The sequence below is a fragment of the Canis lupus genome, chromosome 12, assembly GCF_011100685.1.
Source record: "Canis lupus familiaris isolate Mischka breed German Shepherd chromosome 12, alternate assembly UU_Cfam_GSD_1.0, whole genome shotgun sequence".
Lineage (NCBI taxonomy): Eukaryota > Metazoa > Chordata > Mammalia > Carnivora > Canidae > Canis > Canis lupus.
In genome coordinates, this window is record NC_049233.1 from 66,233,372 (window position 1) to 66,249,858 (window position 16,487).

General features: G+C 41.6%; 1 protein-coding gene across 5 annotated transcripts in view; it reads left to right on the top strand.

Moving 5' to 3' along the window:
- Positions 1 to 16,487, top strand: part of ARMC2 (armadillo repeat containing 2) — a 104,194-nt gene that overhangs the window by 51,877 nt on the left and 35,830 nt on the right. For all 5 annotated transcript variants that reach the window (XR_005368109.1, XM_038554882.1, XM_038554883.1 and 2 more), the window contains exons 9-10: positions 1,527 to 1,629; positions 2,921 to 3,144. Coding sequence is in view for 4 of the 5 variants with exons in the window: in XM_038554882.1 (XP_038410810.1) it covers positions 1,527 to 1,629; positions 2,921 to 3,144 (327 nt within the window). In the remaining variant the exon portion in view is untranslated. The remainder of the gene's footprint in view (positions 1 to 1,526; positions 1,630 to 2,920; positions 3,145 to 16,487) is intronic.

Here is a 16,487-nt window from a genome sequence, read left to right on the forward strand (position 1 = left end):
TGGAGTTCCATATCGGGCTCCCTGCAGGGAGCCTGCATCTCCCTCTACCTATGTCTCTGCCTCTCTCTGTGTCTCTCATGAATAAATAAATACAATCTTAAAAAAAAAAAAAAAAAAAGCAGATTCTGATGCAACAGAGCCAGCCTGGCAGCCCAGGATCTGCATTTTTAATACTCACAGAGACTCCCCAGGTGCAAAATGGAAATGACAGTTCCTAAGTTATAAGGTCCCTCTGAGATAACCTGGAGAGGGCCCTGAGCAGGGAGGCAGAGGGATGCTGCGCTGCTCTGTGAATAATGCTTCCCTCCCTCTGCCCCTCAGACATGAGGCTGTTCATGCTGATCCTCATGTCTCCTACAGTGAACAGCACTGTGCCTGGTACACAGTAGGAGTTCATTAATATTGGTGGATCGAACACAGAATGAATCTTTAAAAACATGTCTGATAGATTCCATTATCTTTTTTTTCAACTAACTGGAAAGTCATTAATAAACAATATTGAAGGTAATTTTAAAGATACTTTTTAATGATAAAATAATGACCCATACGCCATCCTTTATCACACAGATGTATGTGTTTGCTCAAATGACCTCATTCCTACAAATATATTTTACATTCTTGCAATGGGGGCATATAATATTCCCATCTAACAGTAAGTTATAAATGTCTTCTTTTTAAACATGATATTCACAGTTACCCTTTCTGTGACTCCTTAATATGAATGGTATTGTTCCATAATTTATTAAATTATTCCCTAATATAGGACACTTAGGATATTTTTATTTTTAATTTTTACTACTTTAGACAAATATACAGCTAATTGAGACTACTTGATGTAGTTAGTCGTCCTCTACTGTGCTTTCTTTTTTTTTAAGTATAGTTTCTTATTGCCCCTGTGTTTAATTTACTTGAATATTTTTGTATGATTTAGAAGGTAATTTTAAGTTTTGAACACTACTTGCTATTATCTAAAAGCATTCCAAATAGAGCATCTAAAATAAATATATATGTGTTATCTAACCCAAGAATATTACTTTTTTGTTTTCTTTTATACAAACAATAGAGAATCATACCTTCCTCCTTTCTTATCTTTCCTTCACCCCTACTAGGTATTCTTTTCTAAATTAATCTAATCTGAATTTTTTTGTTATCCATCTTCCTTTACTCTTGTATATTAAAGCAATTACTCCATTTAATTAAATTGATCAACATCCTTCCCCCTTTTATCCTCATATACTCTTTAAAAAGTAACTAATAATCTCATTGTATAAGGATGAGACTTTATAAAGAAGTAAATACTTATCAGTAGAGCATGCTTACCCTAAGGATCATTTATATCATATTTACCATAAGTGAGGTAATTAAATACTATAGTTGGTAAATATGTAGCCTAAATTTAGAATTGTTCTTTATGTTTTAAAAATATACCCTTGCAGCACTTTAAAAATAGATGTTTGTGTTAAAAAATGATGGTGCATCTCTAATTCCCTCTGCAATAAAAACGTAAGTGTTTTCTTTCTCTGCAGCTTAAAGTGAGTAGAAAGAATCTTCTTAATGTCTGCAAACTTATATTTAAAATTAGCAGGAGTGAGAAGAATGACTCTCTGATTGAAAATGACAGCATTCTGGGTAAGTATCATTCGGTGCTACCCCTGAGCCAGTGTTGCCCTTGAGTACAAGTGAGAAATTGGGGAGCAAAGTTATCATTGATGGTAGCCAGAATATTTTATTTTCTAGTAATATCCAGAAAAGTTATGTGATGCCTAGTTTTGCTCTGTCCTTCTCTGTGTTTTCCGCATTCTGCTTAATGTAGTCTTTGGAGCCAAGAAGGAAAGTTGCCTATTTGTTTTAAATGCCTGTAGTAACATTTTGTGACTTTCTCAAGTGTTCCCTACTTAAAAAACCATTTCCTTGTCTTGGATTGACCATAAGACAAAATACATTTAATGGTATTTGACATAATCAAAAGTTTTGGGCTTTTGATGTAGTAGGAGTGGCTCAAATCTGGAACAAACTGGAAGACAGCTGTTGTAGACATTTGACATCAAAGTGCCTCAAACGTGTTTCAGATATGTAGGTAGAGAAATTTTATTACACTCTTACTTCCTAGCTAAAACCATTTAATATACCCTTAAATAATTAAGATGCTTAGTTACCTCAATAAAAATCTTCTGTGAATTTGCATTGCTGATCTAAGGCAAGGCAGCAACAAGGAAAATGCCCTGAATTGTCTTTTTGTGACAAAGGGTAAATGATCTCTTTTTTTTTTTTTTTTTGACCCCAGCAGACAGGAACAAAGAAAGGTGCTGACAAATGATCACACTGACATTAATAAAACTAAATGTGAAAGAGGGGTGATTAACCTTATCAGAGTTGCCTGGGATGCCCCTAAAATCTAGTAGTTGTATGCTATTCAGATGAATGTTCTTAAATTGTCTTGGGAAACAGTAGATGTTATAGTCCAAGGATCCCTTTCTGTGGTGATTGAGATTCTTAAAAGATCCTGTCTTGATTAATTTCCCATTCACACAGCAACCAGTATATTCTCGAAAGTTTGTTGAAATTTTACTCTTAAATTGTCTTAACTATCAACTGTTCTGTAATAACTCAACATTTTTGTAACTAAAAATAAAGGATGGTAAATATTAGTAAGAGGCAAGAAATGGCATTTTAATGAAAAGAACCTGTTCGTATTTATGTATTAATAATCCCATCCTTTTGCTCTCATTACTATTTACAGAGATTTGTCTGAGCTACAAATAAGCTTCTCTTTTTATACCACACGAGTAACACGTAACAAGCATTTGGATGTAGGTTCTGACTAACATTTTACAAATTGTATTTGATGTTCACATACCAATGCCTTAAAATGTCTCTCTCCAGCTATTACACATTTGTAGTAATTCGTCTTTTTTTACAGAATCATTATTGGAAGTCCTGAGAAGTGAAGATCTACAAACTAACACTGAAGCTTTTTTATACTGTATGGGGGCTATCAAATTCATTTCTGGAAATCCAGGATTTCTCGATGAAATGATCAGCAAAGATGCTGTGGAAATATTGATGAATTTGATAAAGCAAATAAATGAGAACACCAAGAAATGTGGTACATGTTTACCTAACTCAGGCCACTTATTAGTCCAAGTGAGTATTTTACTTGAAAAGATTATATGTGTAAAATCAGTAATATCAGTTACTGCGGGGGCGGGGGTGTGTAACAGGTGGTTGCTTACAGCCAGGTGGGAGTGCCCGGCATTGGGGATCAAGAGAAGCAGCCGCTGCCCCCCACCCACCCCGTGTGTGTGTGTGTGTGTGTGTGTGTGTGTGTGTGTGTGTACCTGTTTCCTTGGAAAGGCTAGTCCATAGCTTTTTTTTTTTCTTTAAGATTTATATATTTATTTATTTGAGAGAGAGAGAGAAAGAGCGAGAGGGAGAGGCAGAGGGAGATTGAGATATCAAGCAGACTCCTCACTGAGCGTGAAGTCTGACTCAGGGCTCCATCTCACGATCCTGGCTGAGATCATGATCTGAGCCAAAATCAAGAGCCAGATGCTTTACCGACTGAGCCACCCAGGTGCCCCTATTCAGTGACTTTTCACGGAGCATCTCACTACACAGCTTCAACATCCATTTCTGCTACCCTGCAGAGAAAGCAGGCCTAGGAGAATAAAAAAAGTAGCATCATGCCATAAAACAATTGTATGCTATAATCAGAATTTTAGCAGGCAGAGTTTTTAATCTTTAGAATTTCCAAGACTGGATATTGTTCATGAGGATGGGTAGCTAATGTCTTGAATCTTGTATCTGCAATAAAAAGCAAAAGTTAATGATATTGAGTGGACAGTAGTTGGGGGGTGTGTAGATGACCTGCAGGCCTGAGACTACAGGAATGAAGGTAGCAAAACTAGATACATTTAATATGACCAGGGGCAAGATGAAAAACATTTGTTATGTGTTAGTTTTATTACTTATTTTGTGGCAGATTTAATTTCATAGTTAAATTGTTTTCACTGGAGCTGCTTCAGCTCTCATATTCATTTTTAGATGAGATTTTACTTTTTAATAGCATTTGTATATCAGATAATAGCATCTTTGATGTAATAATTCATGAGATTTGAAATGTGCTTGTCAATTAACAAGGATTGATTGAGCACTCAGAGTGCTTGGAGCCTTTGGGAAAGTGTGTTAAAAATTAGATTTAAGCCCTGCCTTAAAGATGCTTAAAGTGTTTATGATGATCATTAATTTTGGCCTTCGTGGTCTGTCTCCATTTTGAAAAAAGATTATGAAAACCCCTTTTAGTTGTGAATGATTCAAAATTCTTCTGGATGTGCCATCTTTTGTCTAGGAAGACTTAGAAACATTATTTTCATACAGCCAGTATTATTAGTGAGTTAATCAAAATTTTTCCTCAATGAAAATAATTATTTTGGTTATATGATTATTATATTTCCTGATGTAAATGCAAAAAAAGTAGAAGTAAAAGTGTAAAATCATATTTTTACCCTGGAATAACACATCTTAGTAACCATTCTTCCATTGCATTTTTATGCATATATATATATATACTTACATATGTATAATTTTATATAATTCTTGCTTTTTATCACAGACCATCTTATTTTTAATAGTTGTTTTTGCTTATTTTCCATTACTCTCTTCCTTCCTCATTTCTCCTCTTCCAACCAGTTAGCCAACACTGTTCACACTGATGTGATCACCTTTTAACATAATCATAGGTTTTCAAAAATGAGACAGTCTATGCACACCTGTGTTCTCATGTAACAATACATAGTATGAACCTGTTGTAGGTTTATTTTACATTTTTTTAATGACTACATAATATTCTGTGATAAAGATATACATCAAATTCTGAACTGTTCTCCTATTGAGGTGTTTACTCTTTTTAATTTTTGTGCAATGCCTTCTAGAATTCTTGTCTTATTAAAAAAGCTCTTTCCAGGGTGCCTGGGTGGCTTGAGTTGAGCAGCTGCCTTAGGCTCGGCTCATGGTCCCAGGGTCCTGTGATTGAGACCCACATCGGGCTCCCTGCTCAGTGGAGCGTCTGCTTCTCCCTCTGCTCCTCCCCGCTGCTCATGCTCATGCACATGCGCTCTCTCCTTCTGAAATAAATAAATAAAATCTTAAAAAAACAAAATAAAATAAAAAATAAAAAAGCTCTTTCTAACCCATTTATATACATATGTAAAAATAAATATATCATAGAATATAGAATAAAATACATACATAAATAAAATATATACATTGTATAATTGTATATTTACATTTGTAAATGTAAATATACAATTATATTGTATTGTATATATTATATTGTAAATGTAATATATTATATTGTAAATATATATACAATGTATATATTATATTGTAAATATATACATTGAATAATTATACAATGTATATATTTTATTTATTTTTATATTATATTTATATATTTGTGACAAAATATATAGTATGTAGAAGTAAGATCAGTTGGTAAAAAGAAACATTGAGTATCACTGTGACCTAAAATATATCCAGCTCAGAAGTAGGACCTCTGGTATAGCAGTGAGGGCAGTACTAGTGCCCGTGGTCCTCTTGTCTTTCTTTTTCCCTCCATTCAGCATTCTTCGATGCAAACTGACTCACTAGGTTAGATGCCTTTTTCCTTTCCTGACATCCATGCCCCCTTCCTGGTGGTGTAAGGAGGGACACTGCAGTAACTTCTTTCTCACTCCCTGCCACCACTCACCAGGCACTGCCTTTGTCTCCAGAGCCCTCCTCTGAGCCTGCCTAGGATCTGGCTTGGGCGAGGCTTAACATGCCTGAGGTTTCTCCCTGGAGTACAGTCCAGCAGGAGAAAGTGCCACCACCTAAGCATGTGCTCCCCCTGTGGTCACCAAGCCCCATTTGCATCAGCTATACAATGTCACTCTGTGTGTGTGTGTGTTTACAGCCCTGGAGAGGAAGGGGATATTGTTTTGGGCTATTTCATCTGCAGGACCCCCTGAACTAGACATTCCCTCATATTTAATTAAAATGAAGAAAAGCCATTTTATATATGATTGATAAAATGTAAGCAACATGACCTCAGCAGAAGAGCAGCTGAAAATCTACTCCTGTGAATATGTAACACTGACTGGCTCTTCACTAGCCAGCTCAGGTACAAATTCAACCACACAGATCTGGACATATTCAGGATTATTTATTCACACTAGTTTTCAGAACTTGGTAACTCTAGCTCATGAGACATTTTTAAAAAGCAACTTTATTCAACAGAACAAAAATAAGTTAATCACCATGGCTGCACCAATAAAATGTCTGTCAGCCACAGAGAACATGGCAAGGCGAAAAAGACAAAGGCAGGCGGCATTGGACAGGTGCGATGTCCTCTTTTGATGACTTTCAACCCGGAGAACCTCAATAGCTTTAGCACACTTTCTGGGGACCTCCTATTTATAAAACTGTACACATTCCAGTCTCTGGCACAAATGCTAGAGTCCTCGTGTTTCCCTAAAGCTGCCTTCTTGGATGCCTGGAAGCTGGAGCCTGAAGGTTGTATAGGATTTGGGAACCTGGCACAAAGGGAAAGGGATGAAGGTGTGTTTGACACAGGCTGCAGAGCCAGAGGGGTTCTGTGAGCGTCGGTGAGAGTCATAGGCCACAGCCCTAAGTCTCAAACACCAGGCTGTAGAGGGTGGACTTGGAGGAGCCGTTGGAGGTGAGTGCGTGGGGAGAAAGTGATGAGATCCAAGAGGCAGAAGGATGAAGGTACACGAGATACTAAATTGATAAGGACCAAAAAGCCAAAAAGTGAGGGGAAGGGAACATATCAGTGGTAGGAACAGACTGGAGGGTTAAGGTCTCACACACGGTAGCCCGGGTTAAGGGACGTCACTGTAGTTATTAGATTTGAGGCCGATAGTAATGGAGCTAAAAGGAAGGAGGTCATTGAATGGATATGGAAGAAAAGCTCCTCCACAGCCTCTGGGCTAATGCTGCTTACAGGAAAAACAGGGAAGTTTTGAGATTTTGAAGGGTTTCTTTATGTTGTTTCTTGTATATCTATCTTATATTCATATGTGGTGATACTTATCACTGTGTGGCCAAAATCAAGAGACATTGATTTCACAGGTGTTAGTGGAGGGGCTGCTCGGTGCCAGGTGTGTTCCAGATGGTGAGGAAGACAGAAGAGGACAGGACAGCTGCCAGTAGGGACCTACTTTTTGGAGACCCCCGTGTCCAGATAATAGTATTCTGATGCCTTATTCTTCTACAAGATCATGGTTTTTCTACACATTCGATGCTGCCTTCAGTTCTGCTGATCAGATACTTAATAGCATTTTAAGAGGGTGAGTGTGGCCGCTCAGAGGATCTGAGGGCCACCACCTGTGCACCAAGTGGAAGTAGTAATACTCCCAGTCTCACAAAACTGGAGCTATGACTTTGTCTGTAAAATTACAAGAGTAAAGAAGGTTCCACTGTGCGTGTTTACTGAATTCCAGAATATAGAATTTCAGGAGAGTTCCCCAAAACTTGGAAAAAGGGAAATATAGGCCAGGTAAAAGGCAAGGCCCCCTAACCACCAGTAGTGAATTGCATCACCCAAAGAGGTAACCAACACAGAAATAGGGACTTGCCAATGTTGATCTAGAATGGATTATCAGATGTTTGTCTCTGACTTCTAAAGGCTAACATTTGGGAAGGCATGACACAGGGGAACTGCTGGAGTCCCCTCCATCAGCAAGTCTGTTGTGGTCTCCATCATGCCCCCACTTCCTGGGGAATGGAGAACAGTCTTCTGTGTGTGTCAAAATCACAACCAAGCCCGGATTCTCCTGGTGTCTCATCTGTCCTCTCTCATTTTGAGAACATTGTGCACAAAGCTGCTTGACTGTAATTGAGGAAAATCTCAAGGTATCACATTTATAGTTAGGTGATTTATAGGTACATAATGAAACTGTTAAAACCCAGCCTGTCTTGAACTCGCATTCCTATTTTTTCATTCCTTTGTATTTCCAACCTTTCTTCTTTACAGCCTGACTCATTTGATTTTGAGTTCAATCCACAGAGAAGTGTATTCTTTCATTCCCTGCTTCAGATACAACATTTTTAAAGTTAGACTATTTTTCAGCACCCAGATAACATGGTTTACTTCTCTCCCTTCCTCTAGTGCCCAATTCACTTCTTTGGCCTCAAAGCCTGCAAGTGTCACCCCAGGAGGTCCTTCAAATCCTAATCTTTCTCCCTCTTTTGCTCAGTGCATCTCTCATGTCATCTTCTTCCTTTTTTTAAGAGAACATTTCTCGGTTATATTAGTCCTCCTGGCCCTTGTCAATCCCTGCTCCATTCTTCACCTTGGCTTGAGTTTGGGGAAAAGGAAAGTGAATTAAACGAAGAGATGACTCAGACATTTTGAGCCTGGATGGTTCAGAAAATGGAGAGTTGTGCAAGGAACTGATTTGGTGAGAGGAGGAAATTATGTAATTAGTCCTCATTGAAAACTTTAAGGTGCCCAAAGAATAGCCAAGTGGGGCTGTCTGGTAAACAATCAGAGTTATGAACTTAGCAGAGAAAGTAAAGCTGAGAAAGCAGATTTCAGGTCATCTGCATGGAGGTGATAGTTGAAGTCAAGAAAGACAATGAAGTTACTTACTCAAGGGGAGAGTAGAGAAAGATTATAGAGGAGGGCTGAGAACAGCTTTTATAGAATGACCAAATTTGTGGAATGGGAAAGAAAAATAGAAAAAAGAAGTGGCCAGAAAACTAAGAAAGGACAATGTCCAGGAGAGTAGAGATCTTAAAGCATGAATTGGGTTGGTCTTGGTCAGCTTTGGCAAATGCTACAGAGAACACTCACCAGAAGAGGGCTTCTGCTCCTTTGTATGCAGAAGTTTGAGTAGGCAGATGGGATGGAGTCCTATCGCTAGCGGTCCATGCTCTTTGAAGCTTGGATGAGTTTTTTAAATATCTGTATTTTTTAATTAAAAGGTGTTTTGATATGGTTGATTTTTTTTTTTTTTAAGAAACATTTCTAAGCCCTAGAGTAAACTCCCTGCTTCGACTGATCTGAGTTCATTGCTGTATTCTGTGTTCAGCTCCTCTATCATGTCTTCAAGATCCTGATGGTCCATTTGGCTTTGTACCTGGTGCTGGGACAGCGCTTTCTAGTGAAGAAGGCAGAGGCCTAAGCTGGCCTTTGAGCTCTCACCCTATCAGTGCTTCTCAGTCGCTGAGCCTTCCCTTTCTCATCTTTAAAGGACCAGTTTAAGGGCCCTTGGGTGGCTCAGTTGGTTGGGCATCTGACTCTTGGTTTGGCTCAGGTCATGATCTCAGGGTCATGAGATTGAGCCCTGAGTCGGGCTCTGTGCTCAGCTCGGAGTCTGCTTGAGATTCTCTCCTTCTCCCTTTCCCTGTGCCCTCCCCAAGCTCATGCATATGTGCTCTTTCTCTATCTCAAATAAGTAAATAAAATATTTTTAAAAAAATAAAGGACCAGCTTAATGGATAATTGGAAAAATTAAATGAGAGAATAGGACATGGCACATATTTGCCACATGATAGGCACTCAGCAGACATTTTTTTTTTCAGAAATTTATTAAACAAAATAAAATCAGAATTACCAACACCTGAAGCTTCAAAGAGCAGTTTATTCTGATGAGGAAAAGGGAATCATAAGAAATTAAGATGGCAGTGTTAGGGGTGGATTTCAAATCTTGGATCTTTTTCATTTTTCTTTCTTTGAGAAGCTATGTGGAGAACCATGCTGAATAGAAACTAAAATTGGAAGGGGGTGTTCTCTCAACAGCAAGGGATTCTGGGTACTTAATGGACCCCCAGTCTCAGAGTCAACTATTCTCTGTTTCAAGGATTTGGGGAATTTAAGAGATGCCTTTGACTGAAGTCTGGAGATTCAATGAGGCTGTGATTTACATAATATTAGTAATTAACGACTGTACCAAGGTGGTTGGGGTCACTTAAATCTTGCTTTAGTTATATTTAATAGCTTTAAAATGTAGATATGAATACATATTTCAGCAGTTAATTATTATGAGTATGCATACTTAAGTAGGAAAGTATGTTAGCTCTTTCTCTGGCCTACCCTTGCCAATGGGAAGCCTACCTTTCAGACCATAAAATCAGAACCAAGGCAATGATTTCCACCTGATAGAACCTTGCTGTGATAATTGGAGGAAATAAGCTGCATACCTATGAGAGCAGATATCCCCATGATTCTATTTCTTGCATTCTTTTTAAAAAATATTTCTTAAATTCTTATGATATTAATGGAGATTTGATGATCAAACAAAAAAAACATTTTTATAGCATCTTTTTTGAAGGTTTTGTTTGAAGAGGAAGCAGCAAAAGAGGTCATTTATTTTTTTATTGTTTTAATTGAGGCATATAATTTCTAATACAGGAAAATGTTCAGATCTAACCCGTTTGATGAGTTTTGACAAAAACATACAACCGTGTAATACACACCCCTATCAAGATGCAGATTTCCAACACCTCAGAAATTTTCTCCCACCTCTTTCCAGTTAACCCCCACTCTCCTACCCCACAAAGGGAACCATTTTTCTGATCCCTTTCACCATAGATAAGCCCTGCCTGTTCTAGAGTTTAATATAAATGGAACATACAGTGTGTGCTGTTTTGTGTCTGGCTTTTTTACTTTTTAACTTTTATTTTGAACTAAGTATAGGTTCACCACAAGATGTTGCAAAAAATAGTACAGAAAGGTCCTGTGTCCCCATCATCTAGCTTCTCCCAATGGTGACATCTTACGTAACTACAGTACATTATTGAAACCAGCAAATTGTACAACGCTGTTAACTAGAGTACGATTTCTGGCTCATTTTGCTGAGAGTTTACTGTGTTTGAGATGAGATGAAACTTTTTTCATCACAACCTTTGGTCTTGGTTAGGCTTGCTAATTTTGTGACGATGTATTTGTTTGTGGGAAGGGGACTGCTATTTGCTACTTAGGAGGCTTCTTTTCTATAAGGAATAGCAGCAGTATGACTAATAACTCACTCATGCGATTGGCGTGAGAGGATAGGCAGTCAGAGCCCCGGCCCTTCCTCTTCACTCCCCCTCCCTTTCTTGGGAAGGACCTGTGAATCTGTAACTCGTGTTCACCTTGGACTTCCCAGGGATGGCATATTCTAAAGATCTGGGGACACTCAGAGTCCCCAGACATGTCACGTAGTGCCTTGGGTTTTGAACCTGGAAGTAAGAAAGAAACTAAGGCAGATAGGGACGGGGAGAAGATTGTCACTGTAGTTGGAAGCTATAATTTACAGCTGAGGCAGGCAGGCATTCTAGTCCCGAACCCCTGCATTAGCCCTGGCCACCTCATCACTAGCTGCATCTGGCCCGGGAGGAGCAGAGGAGATACCTTGTGCCCCCCCATCAGGAAGTGGCCAGGAGTATCATGCAGAGGAACATCTCTTCAACAGGAACATCAAGAGTGGGAAATAAGTATTCCCACTTATGCCTATTGTTTTGGGAGAGAGACATTTGCTTCTTAATTGCTGTCCTTTCTGCTCAGCCTCACCTCTTCACTGTAGACAGATCGGTTGTGGCAAAAAAGAAACGTCACTGACTTTCACAGGTAATCGGGGAAGTTGATGTTATTACTTGGTAGTTCTTGGTGTTACATTATCTCTCTCGGACTCGGTGTCCTCATTTTACCGCCCTGACATGCTATACAGTCTATGCGACGTTCACAATTTCCAGTATGCTGTACATGTAATAACCACCACCAGCCGAATCAGCTACCTACTTATTTGACCAGGGTGACCGACATAGAGGCAGTAACCAAAGAATGAACAAAGGCTGGTGTTCAACAGGGTCTCAGGAGAGGGCACTGGGGGGTTGAGGCGCATAGAAACATTTCCTGCTGGAGTCGGACACCCATGGTAGGAATGTGCCAGAGGGGCCCCATAGCCAGGCACCAAGCATCATCATCGAGCTTTAAGGATTATTACTTTCATATGCGTCTGTCTTAGCTCCAATAAAATGCTCAGGAATTCGGGGTGCTAGCGGTTTCATGTGCATGGTGGCATCTTGTCATTGATTTCTCGTGTCTCAGCCAGGACCGTATGAATCATAGGAGACAATATGAAACTTCTCAGGTTACCACAGAGGCCCTGGTTTGGGCATCTATGTGGTTGCGAGTGGGCACAGATCCAGAAAACGAATGTGCTTTTATTAATAGAGGGAGATGGTTTTGCTGAGGCTGGAAAACGGTGTGGCTTTGGATCTTAAATCATTTGACACTGTTTGCGGTCTCTGGCGGCTGTGTTTATTCTTTCGCATCATCAGCGGGAAGCGAACCATTTTGCAGTTGGCAGTTAAGTTGAGATAAAGCTCGAGGGATTTTGGTTATGGATATTCCAGATGATTGAGAAATATAACGAATGCTTTTAGAGACAGCCAAATGGAGTGGGGGGAGACAGCAGACAAGGAGTTGGAGCTTATGATGCCCACCTACCTGGTAGCTGGTGGGCTTTCGGAGACTCAGTTTCCTCATCTGAAAAAGTAGGGCTCGTAATACCCTTCTGTCTGCCTCATGGGGCTGGTTTAGGGAGCAAATGAGATCAAGTTTACAGCACAGCTTTATGAACCATAAAGTGAGCTGCTCAAATTCTTTCCATAATCGCATTCAATGCATAAAAATAAATGAAACTGAATCCCGATGCTGATTTTGGTAGAGGAAACAGAATAACTTTCCAACTATTAATGGTGCGGTTTTTTAATTGCATTATGTTCCAGAGGTTTCTTTGAAAGCTGGTTTTTTGAAATTGGGAAAATGTTTCTCCAAGGAGCAATATCATGATTGATGGCAAAGTTCCCAGGCTAGCCAAAAAGACTGCTTAACTTCTGAGGCACTGAAACAGAAGTTCAGTGGTGGGCTGTGGGCTACCAGCCCCTGTGCTCTGGGGCAGCCCTGATGGTGGCTGGATGCCTTCTAGGGCAGGAGCCGGTGAGTTCCCTGGGTACTGAGGATTCGGATGGAGGAAGAGTGCAAAGGGAAGAGAGAGGGCCATCCACCCCGGAGATGAGCAGTGTGTGGGGGCTCAAGTCAGTCAACCGGCATCCCCCACCTTGTGCCCACCACGCCTTGTGCACACCTCACTGCAGTAGAGGCTGCATGAATGAGGCCCCAGCTCTGGGCCTGTCTTGTCGCTCCTAAATTCCATGATATACATCAGGGGGGCCTCACCGTTTAAGACAACCATTTCTTGTGTTTGCTAAGGTTTTTCAATTAAGAGTTGAAAACATATTGGAAATTGATAACTGAGCGCCCGTAATCAATTTGGAAAGAAACAAAAAAAACCAAACAGATGCTTTTGAATTCGCGTTTTGCTCCACTAAAATGCTGTTTATAAATAAGAAAAGCCTTTGTGAGTTATCCAGTCACTTCTCACTATAATCTTTCCCTGTACAGTGCGTCTCCCGGTGTCGACGACACAGTGAGAGCTTTCGGTGCTAGGCAGGACAGCTTTGCCCACTGCATCAGGCATTTTGCCTGGAGATTCTGATCGACGGTGGGGCCCAGTACCTCCTATGATCAGGGAATTTGGGGAAACCGAGAGAAGCAGCAGCCTCAGAAAAAAACAAGCACCCTAAAGTCGTAGAGTAGAACTCGGTCCGTTGTCAGGAGCAGATGAGTACCAGGAATCACAGCAGAGTGCTGCTTTCTTGGCATATACCAAAGCTGTAGGGTGGTGCCTCAGACATCACCTAGCAACTGCTAAAAAGCCAGGACGCCAAATTCTTATTCATCCTCCTTGTAGATGATCAATTCTGTGTTCTTGTCCTTTCTCTTCTCCCACTTGCCTGGCTGCCCCCTGCAGTTGCACATTAGGAGATGGGAAGAGAAGGAAAGGAATTGAAACATGTTTTTCTGTTTGCTCTTTCTTGGTGAGGTGACACTCAAGAGCTGGTCCAGTAAGCCTGTTACGAGCTCACCGGGCATCTCCGTAACCACCTACCTTGCACTTCTTTTTCTGCCCTAAAGGATTTAAGGCATTATATACAGTAAAGCAGAAAAGTACATAACTAGGTAGTCAGGAACAACATATATTGGAACAGAAAGTTAAGGACCGGATACGCTTCCGCAAGCTTAAAGCCTGCACTTGGGTGAACTCCTGCTTTGGGGGCAGGCCCCGTGGGTGGGCTTTCCTGGTGGGGGGAGGGAGAAAACTCGTTTGTGATTTCTCTGTTAAAAGTGGGAGCGAGGCTGGAAGTTAAGTGGGTTGACCAGAAATTGGCCTTTCCTGTTCCCGCAGTATTTAACTAGACTCCCCTCCCACCCATCTTCATACATTTTTCCCAGAAACAGCCCCTGGCCTGTGCTTGGCAGTCAGCGCCACCCCCACCCCCGCATGAGATTCGAGGCTCAGAGCCAGCTCTCGAGATGGGGGAAGATGGGAGAAGATGGGGGGCCTGCGTTGCTGCCTCTGCCCAGTGCCCCCCCATCCACAGCCCTCAGGGCTTTAGGCTCGGGTTCACCACCAGGCCCCTGCTAATCCTCTGCGCTTTCTTGCCAGAGCCTTCTTAAAGGGGAAAGTCCTCCTCCTTTTTGCTCCCTTGTCCCTTCATCTCCTTTTCCTCCTTTTCTTCTTTCTCCTCCTCATCTCTTTTTTTCCCTCCCCTCCTTCTGTGCTTCAGCCAGCCAGCTTTTTGTGGGCTTTTTATTTGTAATCCTGGGAGTACAAAGAGGGATAAGAAATCATTTGTACACGAAGGCGCTAACGGTGGGAGAGGAGGTGCGTGGAACAGTGATGAGGCTTCTGTGTCGGGCCTGGTACAGACGTGGACCGGATGGTCGGTTAACCTGGAAGAGGAAGGGACAGGCACCGGCCAGTCTGCACCGGGAAGGGAGCCAGGGCTGGTGCGGAGAAGGGAGCGGGAGAGGGGCAGGCCGGAGAAGAGGCAGGAGTGGGAGCCAGGAGGCCATTCTGGGGCTGTCCGAGGATGTGAGTGTGGTGCAGAGTTGGAAGGGAGGGAAGGAGGGAAGGAGGTGAGCCTGGAGGCGCGAACTGCACTGTGGAGAGTGAGCAGCATCTTTAAGAGCCGCATTTTGCTTGATAGGCCACCAGAAGTCAGAGGAGGCCTCTGGACAGGGAAGGTTGGATTTTGAGGTGGGATGATCAGGTGACCCATCTGTGTGAGCAGGGGAAGGGGGCCAGAGTTCAGAGCCTAGGAAGGAGCTGCTGTAATAAATGAGATAGTATAGCAAACACGCAGGAACCGGTCCCCCTCCAGAAAGTCCATGTTTCTTTTATCCATTATTTTTTTATTCCTCTGCTCCTTTAAAATCATCTTAAAATCCATCTCCTCAGAGATATTGTCTGATTAATTCATGGCTTTCTGGTATCCTTCCCTTTCTATTTACTCTGCTCTTTCCTTCGTGGGTATCCATGCATTCATTCATTCCATCCACAAATGTTTATTGGGGACCTACTATGTGCCAGGCACTGGATTTGGGTATAAGGGCACAGTGATGGAAAGACAGTGTATGGGCCCTCACTGAGCCTTCAAGTATAGAGGAATGGACCTAATAAAACATAATATGAAATAACCTAACCTTCAGCAGTTTGTGATGGGTATATGGTATGAGATGAAGTCTGAGGGGTTGGTAAGAGTCAGATCACACAGGGCCTTGTAGGTCATAGTCAGGACATGGAATTTATCCCAGGAGAAATGGACAAAAAGCCAGCAGAGCTTATGGTGACCGGGAGCAGAAAGACAGGATTCTGGGGGAGGGAGCGTCACTGAGCTTGGAGCTTGAACAGCTGGGTTGATGGGGGTGTCACGTATTGAGGTGTTACCAGGGATTTAGCAAATGTGTGGCATGTGTTTTGCATAAGTTATTCTACCAACCTCACGGCTGACACACCTGCCAGTATGTGATGTATCCGATCTCAGTCAACGCTGCTCGTTCCCCACAATGTGGCACATGCAGCAAATGGGGAAGGATTTAAAGTCAGGTGGCGTATCACCCGTAAATGTGTGCTTCCACCCTGGATTTGGGCCCTTTATCAAAATTGCATTTTGGGAATAAAAGAGCCATGAGCTGTCTTTTAACTTTTTCTGATGAGATGAGAAAAATGGTGGAGAGAAAGAGAGGGAAAAACTGAGGCTGAAACAAGAAAACAAAAGTTCCTAAGAACACTACCATCCCTTTTGCTGACAGTGTCCCTCGCCAGAAGTTGAATGTGGGGAGCAAGAGGATGGCTGTAGATGGAGGTGCCCAACCTGTGAAGCCTTGGGGAGCAGGGAGGAGGACGTGTTTATGTGCACGATTGTTAGAATGGGTAGTCCACAGCCTCTGACTGCCTGGCTTCAGGTCAGGATTTACTTGGGCATCTGGGCTCTCTGGACTCCGAGAGGGAAAGCTTGTGAGTCATTCCTTGGACTGATGTAAACCAGCAGCGCTTGAGCGCCTGGGCTGTCTCTAGAGAAGGAGAACAGGT